The sequence below is a fragment of the Alosa pseudoharengus genome, unplaced genomic scaffold (genome assembly GCF_046254945.1).
Source record: "Alosa pseudoharengus isolate Yale_2024_CS ecotype anadromous, Long Island Sound unplaced genomic scaffold, YU_APseudo_1.1 YU_APseudo_1.1_scf_3, whole genome shotgun sequence".
NCBI lineage: Eukaryota > Metazoa > Chordata > Actinopteri > Clupeiformes > Clupeidae > Alosa > Alosa pseudoharengus.
The window spans coordinates 38719041-38734256 of record NW_027468718.1 but is presented as its reverse complement, the minus strand read 5'-3'; the positions used below and the strand labels follow the sequence as shown (position 1 = coordinate 38734256).

Below are 15216 nucleotides of genomic sequence, written 5' to 3'. Positions count from 1 at the left end.
GCACACTTTCGCAGATCCCGCCGGAAATGCAGTCTAGTTCATTTATAGTTTGTATATAAATGTCAAAATTTATGTTTTTTGTTGATCTTCATTATTGATATTTGATAGTGTTATTAATATCATTGATGGGCTATAGGCTACTAATTTGCTTTATGTAGGCTTACAAACTTAAATTTTTTTTTTAATTTAAGCTATTATACTGTAAGTTGCTTTGGACAAAAGTGTCTGCTAAATACATTTACCATAACCATAGGTATACTTTGTCCAAAATGTAGCCTAGTAACCTACTACCTTGCTAGTGGGTAGGCCTAATGTTTTAAAAATTGAATCTATAGGCCTGAAGCCTAGCTTGTTTTTGAATGTCAGGTTTCAGAAAGTGCCAGATGCCCCATTTTTTCAATAAAAATTGTAATAAAGGTATGTGAACATCTGGCCATAGAATAACTAGATTGCCTCTAAAACAATATTTGGACGTGATTAGTGCTATGACCCTCTCTACATGACTGACTTTCGCCGCGACTGGTGATCACCGGACAATCTTGTTATCGCTAGGAAAATATCCCAGCATGCCCAGTTGTGAAGAGATAATGAAGCCAAGATGGCAGCACGGCTAAGAATATTAATGTTGTCTCTGCGCGGTCAGGAAAAATACAAAGCGCAGATCAAAACAAATGAGGACGTTAGACATTTATGAACGATACTTGCGGAGTCGTTTAACAATGTACAACGCAGCATGATATGTTCTGCAGATCGAATTGAAGACAGCGCCGATTTGGATGATTATTTTGTTAGCAACCTTGCTAGCAAACGATAGCTAACTCGTAAGCTAACGTTAGTTGTTGCAGCAGTCACTAACATAACATAAGCTGTGCAATTTTGATTGGAAATACTAGATGTCTGGGCTGTGGATTACACAAACTGACACGTTTTTGAGATCTTGCAACAAAGTTTGCTCTCTCAGCTATAGGCGGTTTTGATGTACTGTTAACTGGGTTGATATATGCATTGTTCTATAGGATGATGTATGCTGCTGCAGCGGCAGCGGGAGCCGGTGGAGGAATTCTGTCGTCCTCATCCTCTGTAGGCCAGGGCGTCAGGGTCATTTCAGGAGCTGGGACCGATTTCTCTACTTTTGGTTCAGCCATGGATTCTCATCCTGCTCCTGGGGCCTCGTCAGATTGCCGGAGCAGTTACCACCTTCTCTCAGGGCGAGCTTTGGCGGACAGTTACCGTAGGATTTATACCACTGCTATTGGCGACAAAGAGCAAGGATTACATCAAGGGAGGTATGTCGACTTGAAATGAACATTTGATGGGTGGCATGTTTACATTTATCTGAAATATGACAAATACAATACTTAGGTGGCATGGGTTATGTGACGTTAGTATCAAGTTCACACATCTCACCTGTTATATTATCTTGCTATTTAGATGAGGCTGGTAAGGTTTACTTTACTCGTTTACATACACACGATACCCCCATTTAGCTTCCTGGTTAGAAAACTGCTTACTTCCTTAGCAAATTAGCTAGCATAACGTTACAGGATATTCAATTGATCAAGGAAGCCAACCTAATTGCTCTAATCTGTACACGTCCACGCGTGCTGGTTGTCATTGTAATGAATCACATAGCAGCTACAACGAGTGGGTGAACTTGATTTAAAATGTTAAAAAAAATTTGAGCTGATCCGAGTGCAGGAACGATGGAGCAACACAAGTAGCACTAGTTGGTGACATGAGTAACTTGTGCATTAGGCTAAGGTTAACGTTACCTTGTGCCCTGAACGCTGTCACAGTAACGTGGGCATGAGAAGCTTTGACCTGAAGGTTGGCGAACGAGCTGTCTTTGAAAGTGTAATATTAATACCAACTGTCATGTTGGTTGATTTTATAAAGGCGCATACTTTCACAACAGTCGTCTGGAAGGGTCCTATGAGTAACTGCAGTCCTTTTCTCAGAATTAAAATACGCTGTTGGCTAGTCGTTAAATTAACACGGCAACATTCTATTAGCATATCTGCCGTCTCCCCCAGAGTTAGATATGCATACCCTTGTTCTCATCTCTGTGTGTGCAGTAGTCTGATGCACCCACTGCTAACCTAGCTTAGCATAGCACATTGAAGTGGTTGGAATCAACTAACCTATAACTCCCAGCAGTGGCAAAAGATAATTTTCCTATTCACATGTTTCTTGAATTTCCGCTTGGGGATCGATAAAGTATCTATCTATCTTATCTATCTCTATGTTGTGACAAGCATAATTGCAATGTGTAGAAATACGAATGTAAAATGAGAGCAGAGATGGTAAAGGTACTCACTTCCCGTACTCAAGTAGAAGTACAAATGCTTGTGTTAAAAAATACTCTGGTAAAAGTACTGATTTAAGTTCTTTACTCAAGTAAAAGTAACAAAGCCCAGGCTTGGAATTTTACATAAAGTATAAAAGTTAAAGTGAATGACAACCATTTTTTATGCAATGGTACCTGGACACAAATGTTACTAGAGTGCAAGAGTGGCAGTCTCTCTTTTTAAATGTTCCCCTTATAACCTGTTGGGCCATTTCTGATAGATAGATAGATAGATAGATAGATACTTTATTGATCCCCAAGGGGAAATTCAAGACCCCCCCCCCCCCCCCCCCCAACATTGCACTGCCTACTTCAGAAGGCAGTGTTTTCTTTTGGCCTACCATCAAATGCTGGACATCTTTAGAAAGCCAAGATCCTGTAGTTTCTTAGGAAGCACTGGCACAGAGTTACAGAGCCTAGAATATTGTTTTTTTTTCTGCGGGATAACAAGCATCTCTGAACTGACCACATTTCAGCCCTCTAGGTCACTTCCCAGATAGCAAGAGGCTGGCGGACCACTGTCTGTCCATTAGGGGCATAGCTGGCGGTCCGCTGCCATTTTGCTGATTGGTTCTCTGGCGGTCCGCTGGCGGGTTGCAGACAAATGGCTCAATATTTTGCCACATTTGTTCAGTTATACTCCATATATCATTTTTTTTATTAACTTTTCTTAATATTCATGACAAGTTAAGTTTAAAGAGATGGTGGTCCAACAGCGGACCACAAGTGGCATACCACCAGCGGTCCACTATCTGCCAATCTGATCTGATCTGGGTTGATATGATTTTAGAAACACAACTGAGCCCTAGGACCAGGTCTTGAGAAGCTGTGTGCAAAAGTAGATCAATATAGAATGAAAAATGAATACTTTAGACCATTATTTGCCACGGTATGCTCATGCGTTTTGTAATGCTCTATTGAAACTCCCCATAGGACTTTTGGTTACCCAAAACGCATACTGACAATAAAAGTATGCATTTCTGAGGTTTCTACACAAAAGTCTCTATTTTTGCATTTTCTTTGTTGGCTTCTTGGGTGTGTATAAGATGGACTATACATCTGCACAACTAATATTGGATAAACAACATGAATATTTAATTTCTATGGATTGCTGTGAATATTTCAAGACCAAGAATGTAGTGGTAAAGTAAGAGGTGGGTAAACTATGAATGCGTGCAATCAAACAACTGCATATAGGCATATGCCATGTAAAAACGTGACATTATTGCGAATTAAATTGAGTTTAGTTTGCACGCATTTTTTTTAAAACTCATGTCGTAAGCTACGGCCCGATTAGGAATGTCCCACGGCCCGGTACCGGGCCGCGGCCCGGTGGTTGGGGACCGCTGCTTTAGACCATTTTAATTTAAAACATTTTAAAAACAAAGTACCGGTTCAGGCACCGTTTCAGCACCGGCACCGTTTTAAAAGTATCGATTTAGCACCGGTATCGGATAAAACCCAAACGATACCCAACCCTACACCTAACGCTAATCTGTAGCCTCGCCTTAGCTCTGAAGCTCTGATTGGCGCCTATGTAATTTTTTTGTCAGGTCGTCGGTCGAGTCAGTCAGTCAGAGATAGCAGCACTAAGCGAGTGGTGGCGACCCACAAGAGTTAGAGGATCCGCGGGTCTCTTTAAGATCGCAAGTTTGAGAACTTCAGGTACAGTAGTACAGGGAGAGAGTGGTGGATAAGATGAAACTGTGTGTCAGCGTTGTTAAGCAGTTGTTGGGTATGTGAGTGGAAATATATGCTACACATATTCGAAGCCATCACCCAGATGATGTAGGCTACCAATCACTGAAACGAGAAAAAAAAACTTCCCCTGCGCTTCACCAGCCTTTGGATACACATTAGGGTGCATCATCCGCCTCACTTTTTGAAAAAAGTTTGAAAATCAATCTGTCCCTAGAATAATTTTGTTCCATTTATCAAATAAAACTTCCATGAGAAATTTTATTGAATTCTATTGATGTTTAGGTGGCCCACCGAGCCTCTGAAGTTTCCAACTAAAGACGTCCATAAAGCTAGGCTGAAAATATTATTTTTTCTTAAATAACGCCAAAAATAATGGGTCTAGCCCAATAATGTCAATGGAAGTTGAATATAAATATGGACTTTCCGCATCATTTGGTGTGAGTTGTGTGTCTCTATCTTTATTACTTCCTGAGATATGGCAGTAGTGTATATTTTGGGGGAAGCAGCCAGACCAACGGATATCTTGTCTTAGCTGAATTACTGAAGCTAAGCAGGTGTGTGCCTGGTTAGTACTTGGATGGGAGACCTCCTTGGAAAAACTAGGTTGCTGCTGGAAGTGGTGTTGTGGGTGGTCAGTAGGTGGTTCTCTTCCCTCTGGCCAAAAAAGATTGATCCCAATGCCCCAGTGCAGTGACGGGGTCACTGCACTGTAGGAGATGCTGTCCTTCGGATGAGACGTTAAACTGAGGTCCTGACTCACTGTGGTCATTAAAGATCCCATGGCACTTATCGCAAAGAGTAGGGAATTCCCCGATGTCCTGGCTAAATTTCCAACCTGGCTCATTCAATCTGGCCCCCTAATCATCCCCCACTTTAATTGGCTCATTCACTCCCTCACTCTCCACCTCAAGCTGGTGTGTGGTGAGCGTTCTGGCGCATAATGGCTGCCATGCATCACCCAGGTGGGTGCTACACATTGGTGGTGGTTAGTGAGGTCCCCCTTACCATGTGAAGCGCTTTGAGTGTTGAGAAAAGCGCTATATAAATGTAACCTGTTGTTGTTGTTGTTGTTGTTGGAAGATGCTATAAAAATTGCCTTTGCCAGGCATTTTCAATAAACAACATGAAAGTAAACTATCAATAAAAGCTTGCTGTCATGGGTTTTCACAGTACCAAATTTGAAGGCTGGGAAACAATAAATATGTGGCCCACCAAGTCGATGTAAAATACGTATCATATTTGAAAGTTGCCGTTTATACTATAATCCGATCAGTCATTATCACTTCACATTAACACGATATTTGCTGATTCCCACTTTGTTCTGTTTTCTGATGGAGCATCCAAAAGATACCACATGAAGCACCTGAGAACTTGACGACAGTTTGGGAGTCATCCTGAACAAGGCAACTGCCCAAACCAAATATCCAAGACGATTGTCTTGTAGACAGAGTACATTTTGAACACTGTGGATTGGCATTAGGCTACTAATACACTCTCCACTAAAAGCCATGTTCCAAGAAAGTTCATGTAATTCTGTGTGATACAACTACTACTCTACGCTAAACAAAACATTCCCACGCATGTAGCCGATTTGGAATTATGAGATTTTTATAAGGCCATCCTTAAAAATATTTTCGTTTGCCGTAACCCGACCGACCCTGTCAATTTAGAACCGACCCAAATATTTATTTTTTCCCCTTTTAGTCCGACCGACTTGCCGGTTGTAAACTTGCGTTAATACCGACCGATTGTTTTTTTTACTCTAAACAACCAATACAAATGCAATAAAAATAATATTTATTTTAGTAGGCCTAAGTATTGTGAATATAAATTGCCTACATGCAAACGTAGCTCACCTAAATAAAACCCTGTGGCGTCATCTCTACACCATTGGTTTTACGCATGTCACACTATGGCCCTACGCTTCGTTTCATTCACACAAACTGATAACGCTTTTACTTGGCACGAAGTTTTGGAAGAACTGTGCCCAGATCTTTTCCTATCCCTTCTCCCCGCTAGTCTAACGATGACCGTGTCGAGGTATTGAAATTGGTTGTGGTCTATTCAGCATTTCTCAAAATATGGGTCCGCAACGTGGAGACTGCTGGTCCGCGGAGTCGTGGAGTGAAATTAGGCCCGGTGCTTCATCTGATAATTTGCTGCGCAGTTGATCAAGAAACCGCGGACCGACGAAAAAAGAAAACAAACGTTTCTGCTATCGATGTCATTAAACATGGAGCCCTACAATTAAGTGGTGGTATGAGCATTTATTCAATGCGCGTCTGCGTGAGAGAAACTGAAACTAATCGATAACGTTGGTATCAAAGCTCCGCTTCAACCTGTTGGAAGGCTATTTATTTATTTAACGAAACTTAATAGAACGACGTTGTTTTTTGGAATTTCCATAGAAACAGAGCAGAGACTGTATAATACACTGTATAGCATTGTATAGTCAAATTTTACATTTACTATAGAGTATTGTATAGTCAAATTTTAATATAACGTGGCCTCCTTTCTGGGTACATGTAGATGAGCCCTATGACCCCAAAGTCTGCCATGAGGGGGCCTCAGGTCAAAGAAGTTTGAGAAAGGCTGGTCTATATAACCTGCATCAGAATGAGGTTTGCAATGGTGCGCCTGAAAGCACGGGTTGAAGACCCAGTCAGTTACGTCACAATATGCACATTTGTGTAAATTCATTCCTACGTAATCACCATGACCAAAATTTTACTTTTTTTTTTACTTTGAATCTTGAAAAAAAAAATATTGACCTACCTACAGACCCATTTTTTATTTTTTTTGGCTGTAACTGAAAACAAGAATATTTTTAAGGATGGCCTAACAGTAGCAACAACAGTTAAAATAAAAGATTAATGACGAGTTACAATACACATTAAGGTGTTTTTCATCAAATAACATATTATTCAAAATAGAAAAAAAAAAAAAAAACGTTTTCTGAGAAAAATCACCAAAATATGTATGACAACATAAGGAAACCCAATGTTTATCCAGTGAGCTCTGTGCTTTATGCCCTTAATACAGTTATTATTCAAATAACTACTGGCTAACAAATTGATAATAGTGAAATTATGTGAAATATACCCTGATAGTCCCCCATATTGCCATTGCCAATTTCGACCATTCATAAAGGTTAACTCATTGAATGCCAAGCTGTTTTCGGAAGCTTTGTCCTAGAGTGCCAGCAATCCAGACCATTGTTGATGATTTTTGTACAGCCACAGCATATTCTGTGTTATGGCTATGAACAATGGCTCGTTTGAAAGGTGAGACTTTAAGCTCTCAGTGGGTGCAAACCGTGTATTTCTACACGCCTCTGTTCCTGAGAAATCCCAAGCTAAACAGTGGCTAGTTTTCATCAAAATCACTGTTTTTTTTCTAGAAATGGAGATATTGCGTCTTTTATGAGTCACTATCACCGACATATTCGGCACTCTGGCAAGGGCGTGCCCTCTTGCAAGCGCGACTCGGCCTACCACCCACTCCGCTAGGCCCGGCTCGTGGTGGAGATGGAACTCCCTCCTCAGCACGGTGTTCAGTCACTCCTTGTAATGTTTTTGACCTGTCGTGGTCAGAGTCATCTTGTCTTAGTAGAAAGGTGGACTCATCCAGCGTTGTCTGGCGAAAACGCACCTGCTGCAATATCTTTTTCTTCGACTTTTTCATTTCTACATTCAGCACCTGAGAAGTGTTGCCTGCAAAGTTTCTGGGAAGAGTACTAACGAGACCTGCCACCTAGTGATAAACCCACGAAAATAAATTACCTGATTTTGACCTGGCGTGCATGTCACTTATAGGCTAATCAGTGACTGATTCGAAACAAAGCGGCAACCATCAAAAGCCGAGTTAAGATCAAACGTCCAGATAAAATGTCCAGATCTTGCGTTTTCATGAGTTTTCGATCGTCATATATTTCATTTCCATTCATCACAGAGTTCCCAAAATCACATATAAGGTGTGTTAGAGTGTCTAGTTTCGTAATTAAAAAAAAAAAAGCTAAAAACGTAATATTACGTTTTTGGCACTCAACGCATGGGAAGGAAAAACGTAATATTATGTTTTTGGCACTCAATGAGTTAATGGTGGGCCACCTAAATGGCCACCTAAATATTATCCAATTTACTTCAAAATTTACCAGGAATGTTTTTTTGCTCAATGGAACATAATAAGCATAGGGACAGATTAATTTGCATATGTCAAGGCGATGATGCACTACAAATAGGGCCAAAACCTATGGCTTAAATTAAATGATTTCGTAATGACAGAAAGCTGGTAATTACCTTTATGTTAGGGTAACTTGTAACTTCTCACATGAGGAGCTGGTAGTGTTAAGTGCATAGACAGTAAAAATAAAGTGTCAGCGCTAAACAGGCTAATAAACAAACCATGCTACGGTGAGTTAACGTCGAAGGGCAAAGTCACGTGACTTCTAGTTGTAGTCTGTTTGTGAAATGAAAAGAGCAATTTCGTTTTTTTAAAAGAAGGCAAAATAGTGTGATATTTTCACATTTATTAGATTATTACTGTACACACACTGAAAAATATTGAGGCAAATTGTAGACCCTTCCATATACAACTAAACACGGATGTTGAAGGTCTTGCCTAAGTGAATTTTTAAAAATCATTATTCTATGTAATTTGCACTTTCAGAAATAAGAGATGCTGTAGGCCTATTTTCAGTTTTATAGCTGATTGTCTTATTTTGTTTACAATCTTACACACACAGGCTGTTGCAGATAGCTCAGGGACAGAGGTGGGCGAAGTACTCAATTTCATTACTTAAGTCAAAGTACAGATACTACTGGTCAAATGTTACTCCGATACAAGTAAAAGTTGCATATTCAAAATTGTACTTAAGTGAAAGTACTGAAGTACTTGATTTTAAAAATACTTAAGTATTAAAGTACAATTTGAAATTACATGTGTAAGGTTTAACACTTAAATGCATGCCCCTGACTAGCTTGTATAAGCTGCAGAATAAGGGATTATAGAATGTTACAGAATGAAGAAACCCAACTGACAGAAAGAAAATGTTTATTTTATTTTAATTTTTGTATGCAGTGATGTGGTTTACTTTCGGCAAACAAAGCACGCATTTAAAACGATAGGAATCGTTCATCCTTTCAGTAAACTTAAACATTTTGTCGAGATACGGCCATGGGTGCGAGTACTCGACAGGGCATCCGCCTTCATCTCCGTCTCCGTCTACCTCCATCTTGCTGTCGATTTAGGAATAGAGAACGGTTAGACGTTGAACTTGGTTTTATAGCCTAGCGCACAGATGTGACGCAACCCTGATTAGTGATAGGCTGTCACCTGCGAACAAACCATCACATTTTAGAAGAGAGGGGAGGGGGGGACAGAGTTTCGATATAGGCTAGACCTAGTTTATTGAAAGTTAAAAGTAACGAGAGCCTTAACAGAAATGTAGTGAAGTTAAAAGTACGATTTTTGTCATTCAGATGTAGTGAAGTTAAAGTGAAAGTATTTTTAAAAAAATTAACTCAAGTGAAGTACAAATACTCAAAATCTGTACTTAAGTACAGTACTTAAGTAAATGTACTTCGTTACTGCCCACCTCTGCTCAGGGAAGAGACTGTATGACACTAGGTGGTACAGCCTGAGACATGCACAATAAAAAAACAAATTGCTTCCTGCATTTTTGTTTTGCTTTTCCCTCCATTGTATTGAACTCGTACCAAACCGTGATGTCCGAACCGAGGTATGAACCGAACCGTGACTTCTGTGTACCATTACACCCCTAACATATATATATATATATATATATATAAGAAAAGGTATAAGTGTGGCCACAATCCGGCTGTGGCATGGAGGGAGGGGTTATGCATATGTGCTAATATAGCACGCAAACAGTGAGGCAGTAAGACCGTACCCAAACATGGAGAGGGTGGAGAGGCAGACAGACTATGTGGAGGAGCTTGCTGCACACATTGAAGGACTGCAGCCTCCTCAGGAAGTACAGCCTGCTCTGCCCTTTCTTGTAGAGTGCGTCAGTGTTGGCTGACCAGTCCAGTTTATTGTCCAGGTGGAGACCCAGATACTTGTAGGTGCTTACCACCTCCACATTGACCCCATCAATGGATACTGGTAGCAGAGCGGGCTTAGACCTGCGGAAATTCACCACCATCTCCTTGGTCTTTGAAGTGTTGAGTTGAAGGTGATTGAGTTTGCACCATTGCACAAAGTCCTTCACCAGGCTCCTGTACTCCTCCTCCTGCTCGTCCCTGACACACCCCACAATTGCAGTATCGTCAGAAAACTTCTGCATGTGGCATGACTCGGTGTTGTAGCAGATGTGTACAGGGTGAACAGGACTGGAGAGAGCTCAGTTCCCTGTGGCGCTCCGGTGCTGCTGATCACAGTGTCAGTGAGACAGTTCTTCAGTCTGACGAACTGTGGTCGCTCGGTAATCTGTAATCCAGGTTACCAGGTGAGCGTCCACACCCATCTGCAAGAGCTTGTCTCCCAGTCTGAGGGGTTGGATGGTGTTAAAAGCACTTGAGAAATCAAAGAACATGATTCTCACAGCACTTTTCCCCTTGTCTAGGTGAGAATGTGTCCTGTGTAGAAGATAAGTGATGGCATCGTCCACGCCCACTTTCTCCTGGTATGCAAACCGTAATGGGTCTAGTGCATGGCGTACCTGGGGTCTAAGACCAGTCGCTCCAATGTCTTCATCGCATGTGATGTTAGAGCGACAGGCCTGTAGTCATTAAGCTCACTAGGGTGTGGCTTCTTAGGGACAGGGGTGAGACATGATGTCTTCCACAGTGTTGGAACTTGTCCAAGGCGTAGGCTCAAATTGAAGATGTGCTTCAGTGGCTCCCCCAGTTCAGCAGCACAGGCCTTGAGTAGCCTTGGACACAGTCTGTCAGGCCCGGCTGCCTTCTTGGGGCGAAGTTTCTTTAGTTGAACTCTTACTTGATCTGCTGTGATGATGGGGGGGAGAGGAGGGGATGGGGAGGGGTGCATCTGGGATCTGTGTGTCTGATGGCTGTTGACTGAAGTCGTTGTCACCTCACTGTTCGTGATCACCATGTGGGGGAGGGGTGCAATATCCAGTGATGGTGGGGGTACGATAGCCTGTGATGGTGGAGTTGAGTGTTGCACTGGTATTGAGGGGGTGGGGGCTGGGGGATGACCACCTCCTTGATGTCCCTGTCAAGGCTGCCATGGTCGTGGACACCTCAACAGGCACAGGCAAGGAGGCGTCAGGCGGGGCCAGGGCGTGAGGTGATGGTGGCTTAGGTCGTTGGGTGTCATCGGGATGCAGAGCTGCCATCCTGTATTGCGGTCAGTGCCGGTGATGTCAAGGACTAAGCTATTAAAGTACCCTGCATAATATGCATCAGTTCTCTAGGCTCAATTTAATTTCCAGGGAAACGTTTTTATGTTTTAGCCAAAGTTAAAGAATGGTCTATAGAATTAGTGCCTTTCGGGCTTGTGGGGGCGTGGCATCACAATGGTTGCTTCTCATCGTGATGTCGGTCCACCATCACTATGGACGATGACATCGTCCATCGACCCAACCCTATTTAAAAGTATATTATCTCTAGATATTTATCATATTAGGGTACGTGAATAATTTTTAGATTGATGGTAATGGTGATGGTGTACATGGTAACAGTTTTGACGTTGGATGATGCCCCCACCCAGTTAAATCTCACATAAAAAAGTACATTATAGAAGAGAGAGAGAAACTTGCTTGTGTTCTAACTTTTGGAGTCCTGTTTGACAGTTGATGCAACTATAGTGTACCATTATTTTACAGGTTTGTTTTGGTGAGGGTAACAGACCTGACATGAATCTACGGGACACCGAGAAAATGATTCATATTTTATAAAACTAATCTAAATGTATGCCAGGAATATTGCTTAACAATGAGATTATATGCATGAAACAAGTCAAATTGGTGTTTTTAAAAAGAAGGGATCATGGAGAATAAAGAAAAAATATATAAAAACAATCTTTGTATATTCCCACAAGGTGTTTGGGTGCTCTGAAAATGAGAACCAAAATGATTTTTCAGACTTGTGAGGTCTGCTGTTCAGACCCTGAAGGGATTTCTTTTTTTTGTTCATTGCTTTTTGTGAGAGTGCTTCTACTTATCTCAATAAGGAAAATAAATGAAGAGCCTATGTTGAGTACAAATATGTCTTCTGAAGGCCTAAACAGAGCCTAGCCAAAAACTCAATAAAATGTTTTATCAACTTTGAGGGACAACTCCATGCAGGATCATCCAGACCAAACGTGACGATTTTGCTACATACTATTCCTATTTGTGTACCAGCATTTGAGCCTCCTACATGGTTTAGTTCTTGCTCTATGGGCTTGTGAACTTTGACAAAAAAAAGAGGCCGAACAAAATCGACACCCCCTCCCCCCCCTTAAAACTGTCTGTATCTTGGAAAGTATTGACCTTACATAAAATACATTTTACAGTGTGTCTCCTGGGTAACATAGGTACACCTAGTAATTTTTTCAGATTTTTTTGAAATCTAAGTGCGTGGGCCCTGGTTGAATTGACGTGGAATGACCCTATATATAATATTGCTGATTATGGCATAGCTTTAGCTCCCCACCCAAGTAGGCTAACAATAAAAAAAAAATGCTTGATCAAGGACCTGGCCCGGCCCGGCCCGAGGGTCGGGTCGGGTCAAGTTCGGGCTCAGGCAGAGAATCTAAATGTACGGTCTGGGAACTCGCCATTCGCAGTGCTCAATTCGAGGGGCGGGATAAACGGTTGTCTTTCAAATTCTCTCTGCACGCAATAGGATAGCGCTAGAACTCATGAGTCCCATGCGTTTTCCCACCAGCGGAGCTAGTTGGCTAGTTGATCAAACTTTTGGCAACTTAAAAAAAAGCTTAACTCGTGTCGCACTGTTCACCAGCAGCAGCATCCATCTTCTTTATTTTCAAGTAGCAGGAAATTCATGCGGAACCGTCGCAACTCTGCCATCATTATGTTAAGCCCGCCCACCGACTCTATACACGATGTGATTGGTCTGATCAAAGTTTATTCATTCCAGCTCGCAAGCCAACGGAGAGTTGCTAGACTACCCTGGCTGCAAATTACATTTGCTGCCGCTAGGATGCGTCTAGATTTCTAGGCTATATATAAATGTGAAAATGTTATCTTTCATAAAACAATCATAGAGAAGGACAGGCCGAAAACCTCACGCGTATCAGCATAAATGCAATTTTAACTATTTAAAAGAATATTTTATTGACCTTATTTTGATGTGATATTGATGGAAGAATACATAGTAATGTTATGTTTTTAAATTATATTTTTATTTATAGCTATAGCAATTCTGTGACTTATTTCTTAGGGACACAAAAGGCACCGATTTCAAGGAATCACCCGTAACATATCAACTGCGATTTTCATAGCACACATCATCAGGCTGCTGTTAAGTGGGTTGCTGAATTAACTTCTAAAACACCCAGGTAACATTATAGGAATAGAAAGTTTTACTTGTGAAAGATGCTTTATTTGCATGTCTGCATAACTGTTAATATTCCACCAAGCAAAACAAATGGCAACAAGCAACTTTGACGTTAGCTTTGTGGGCAGGATTTAGGACAAGACAGAGGGGCTGATAATGGGTAAAGAAACTTGTTTCGAGTCTCGATGCTTGGGATTATCAAAGTTTTTCTTTTTTTCCGTCATCTACTCTACTCCCACTCTTTCTTGCAAACACACATACATACATTGGGCAGCCGTGGCCTACTGGTTAGCACTTCGGACCTGTAACCGGAGGGTTGCCGGTTCGAACCCCGACCAGTAGGCACTGCTGAAGTGCCCTTGAGCAAGGCACCTAACACCTCACTGCTCCCCGAGCGCCGCTGTTGATGCAGGCAGCTCACTGGGATTAGTGTGTGCTTCACCTCACTGTGTGTTCACTGTGTGCTGTGTGTGTTTCACTAATTCACGGATTGGGATAAATGCAGAGACCAAATTTCCCTCACGGGATCAAAAGAGTACCGTATTTTCCGGACTATAAGTCGCATTAGTCAAAAAATGCGTCATGAACAGGAAAAACGTATATAAGTCGCACCGGACTATAAGTCGCATTTATTTAGAAATGTATTTCACAAAATCCAAAAACAAAAACAGAGACTATGTAACTGGATTATTGAGGCCAAAAAGATTAATGTTAATGAAGATGAAGGAGTGAAAGCAGCCAAGAGGAGGGCAAGAAGGTCATTGCAAAGCAAAAGATTCATAGAAATATCATGTGGTACACCAAAATGTATCTAAAATGTGAAGAATACAATGCAATCAAGCATTTTGGGCGATGTGGAGTCACAGGCTGGCAGCAGATTAAATGCTCACAAGAGAGAAAAAGTGATATTTAGAAATTTATTTCACAAAATCCAAGACTAAGAACAGACAGACTATGTAACTGAACACATTGAGGCCAAAAATATTGAGAATTCTACAGGGAATTTGAAGACGAAGGAGTGAATAGTGGCAAGAGGCAAGCCGAAGGCTGACTTGCTGACAAGTGCCCGACGCTATTGTAAAGCAATTTACAAAAGATTCACTGAACAAAAATGTGGAGAATGCAATGCAATCAAGCATTTTGGACGATATAGCGTACTGGCACAAGCTGGCAGCAGAACAAATGCTCGCCGAGAGAGCGAGAGAAAAAAAAGATGCGCATTTAAAACCAGTGCCTAAATTTCAGCGCGGGATTGCGCATAAATTATTACTAAGTAGGCTATTGAGCATACTAATAAAAGTCCCGCAACGCTAGCCATTATAATGCGAGAAATTCCTACACATTTTACAGCGCTGTCTGACGTTGATCTAATAATGGAGCGGCCTGAAAGCGGACCAACTCTGACTTCAATTGAACCCCATGCAGAGACACACACACACACGCGCGTGCAGGACCACTTTGGGGGTGCCTCTATCTCTTTGCTCTCTTTCTCTCTCAGCAGGTCACCGCTAAAGTGAAATTATTATAGCCTATACGTGCTTCTACATCAACCGCTATCGACAGGAAAGGAAAACAAACGTTTAGCGATCAGGAACCGCAAACACAGAAGCATGACAGCCTATAATATAACGCGAGAGAACATGGATGTGTTCTCCATTTGAGCAACGTTATAATCGATTG

At 41.5% G+C, this 15216-nt stretch overlaps 1 protein-coding gene across 11 annotated transcripts in view; it reads left to right on the top strand.

Moving 5' to 3' along the window:
* Window positions 1–613: 613 nt before the first annotated feature.
* Window positions 614–15216, top strand: part of mycbp2 (MYC binding protein 2) — a 339346-nt gene continuing 324743 nt past the window's right edge. For 10 of the 11 annotated variants that reach the window (XM_076264236.1, XM_076264232.1, XM_076264230.1 and 7 more), the window contains exon 1: window positions 614–1286. In XM_076264236.1, coding sequence (XP_076120351.1) covers window positions 1018–1286 — 269 coding nt within the window. In that variant the 5' untranslated portion in view covers window positions 614–1017. The remainder of the gene's footprint in view (window positions 1287–15216) is intronic. The other variant, XM_076264226.1, reaches the window with a different exon arrangement.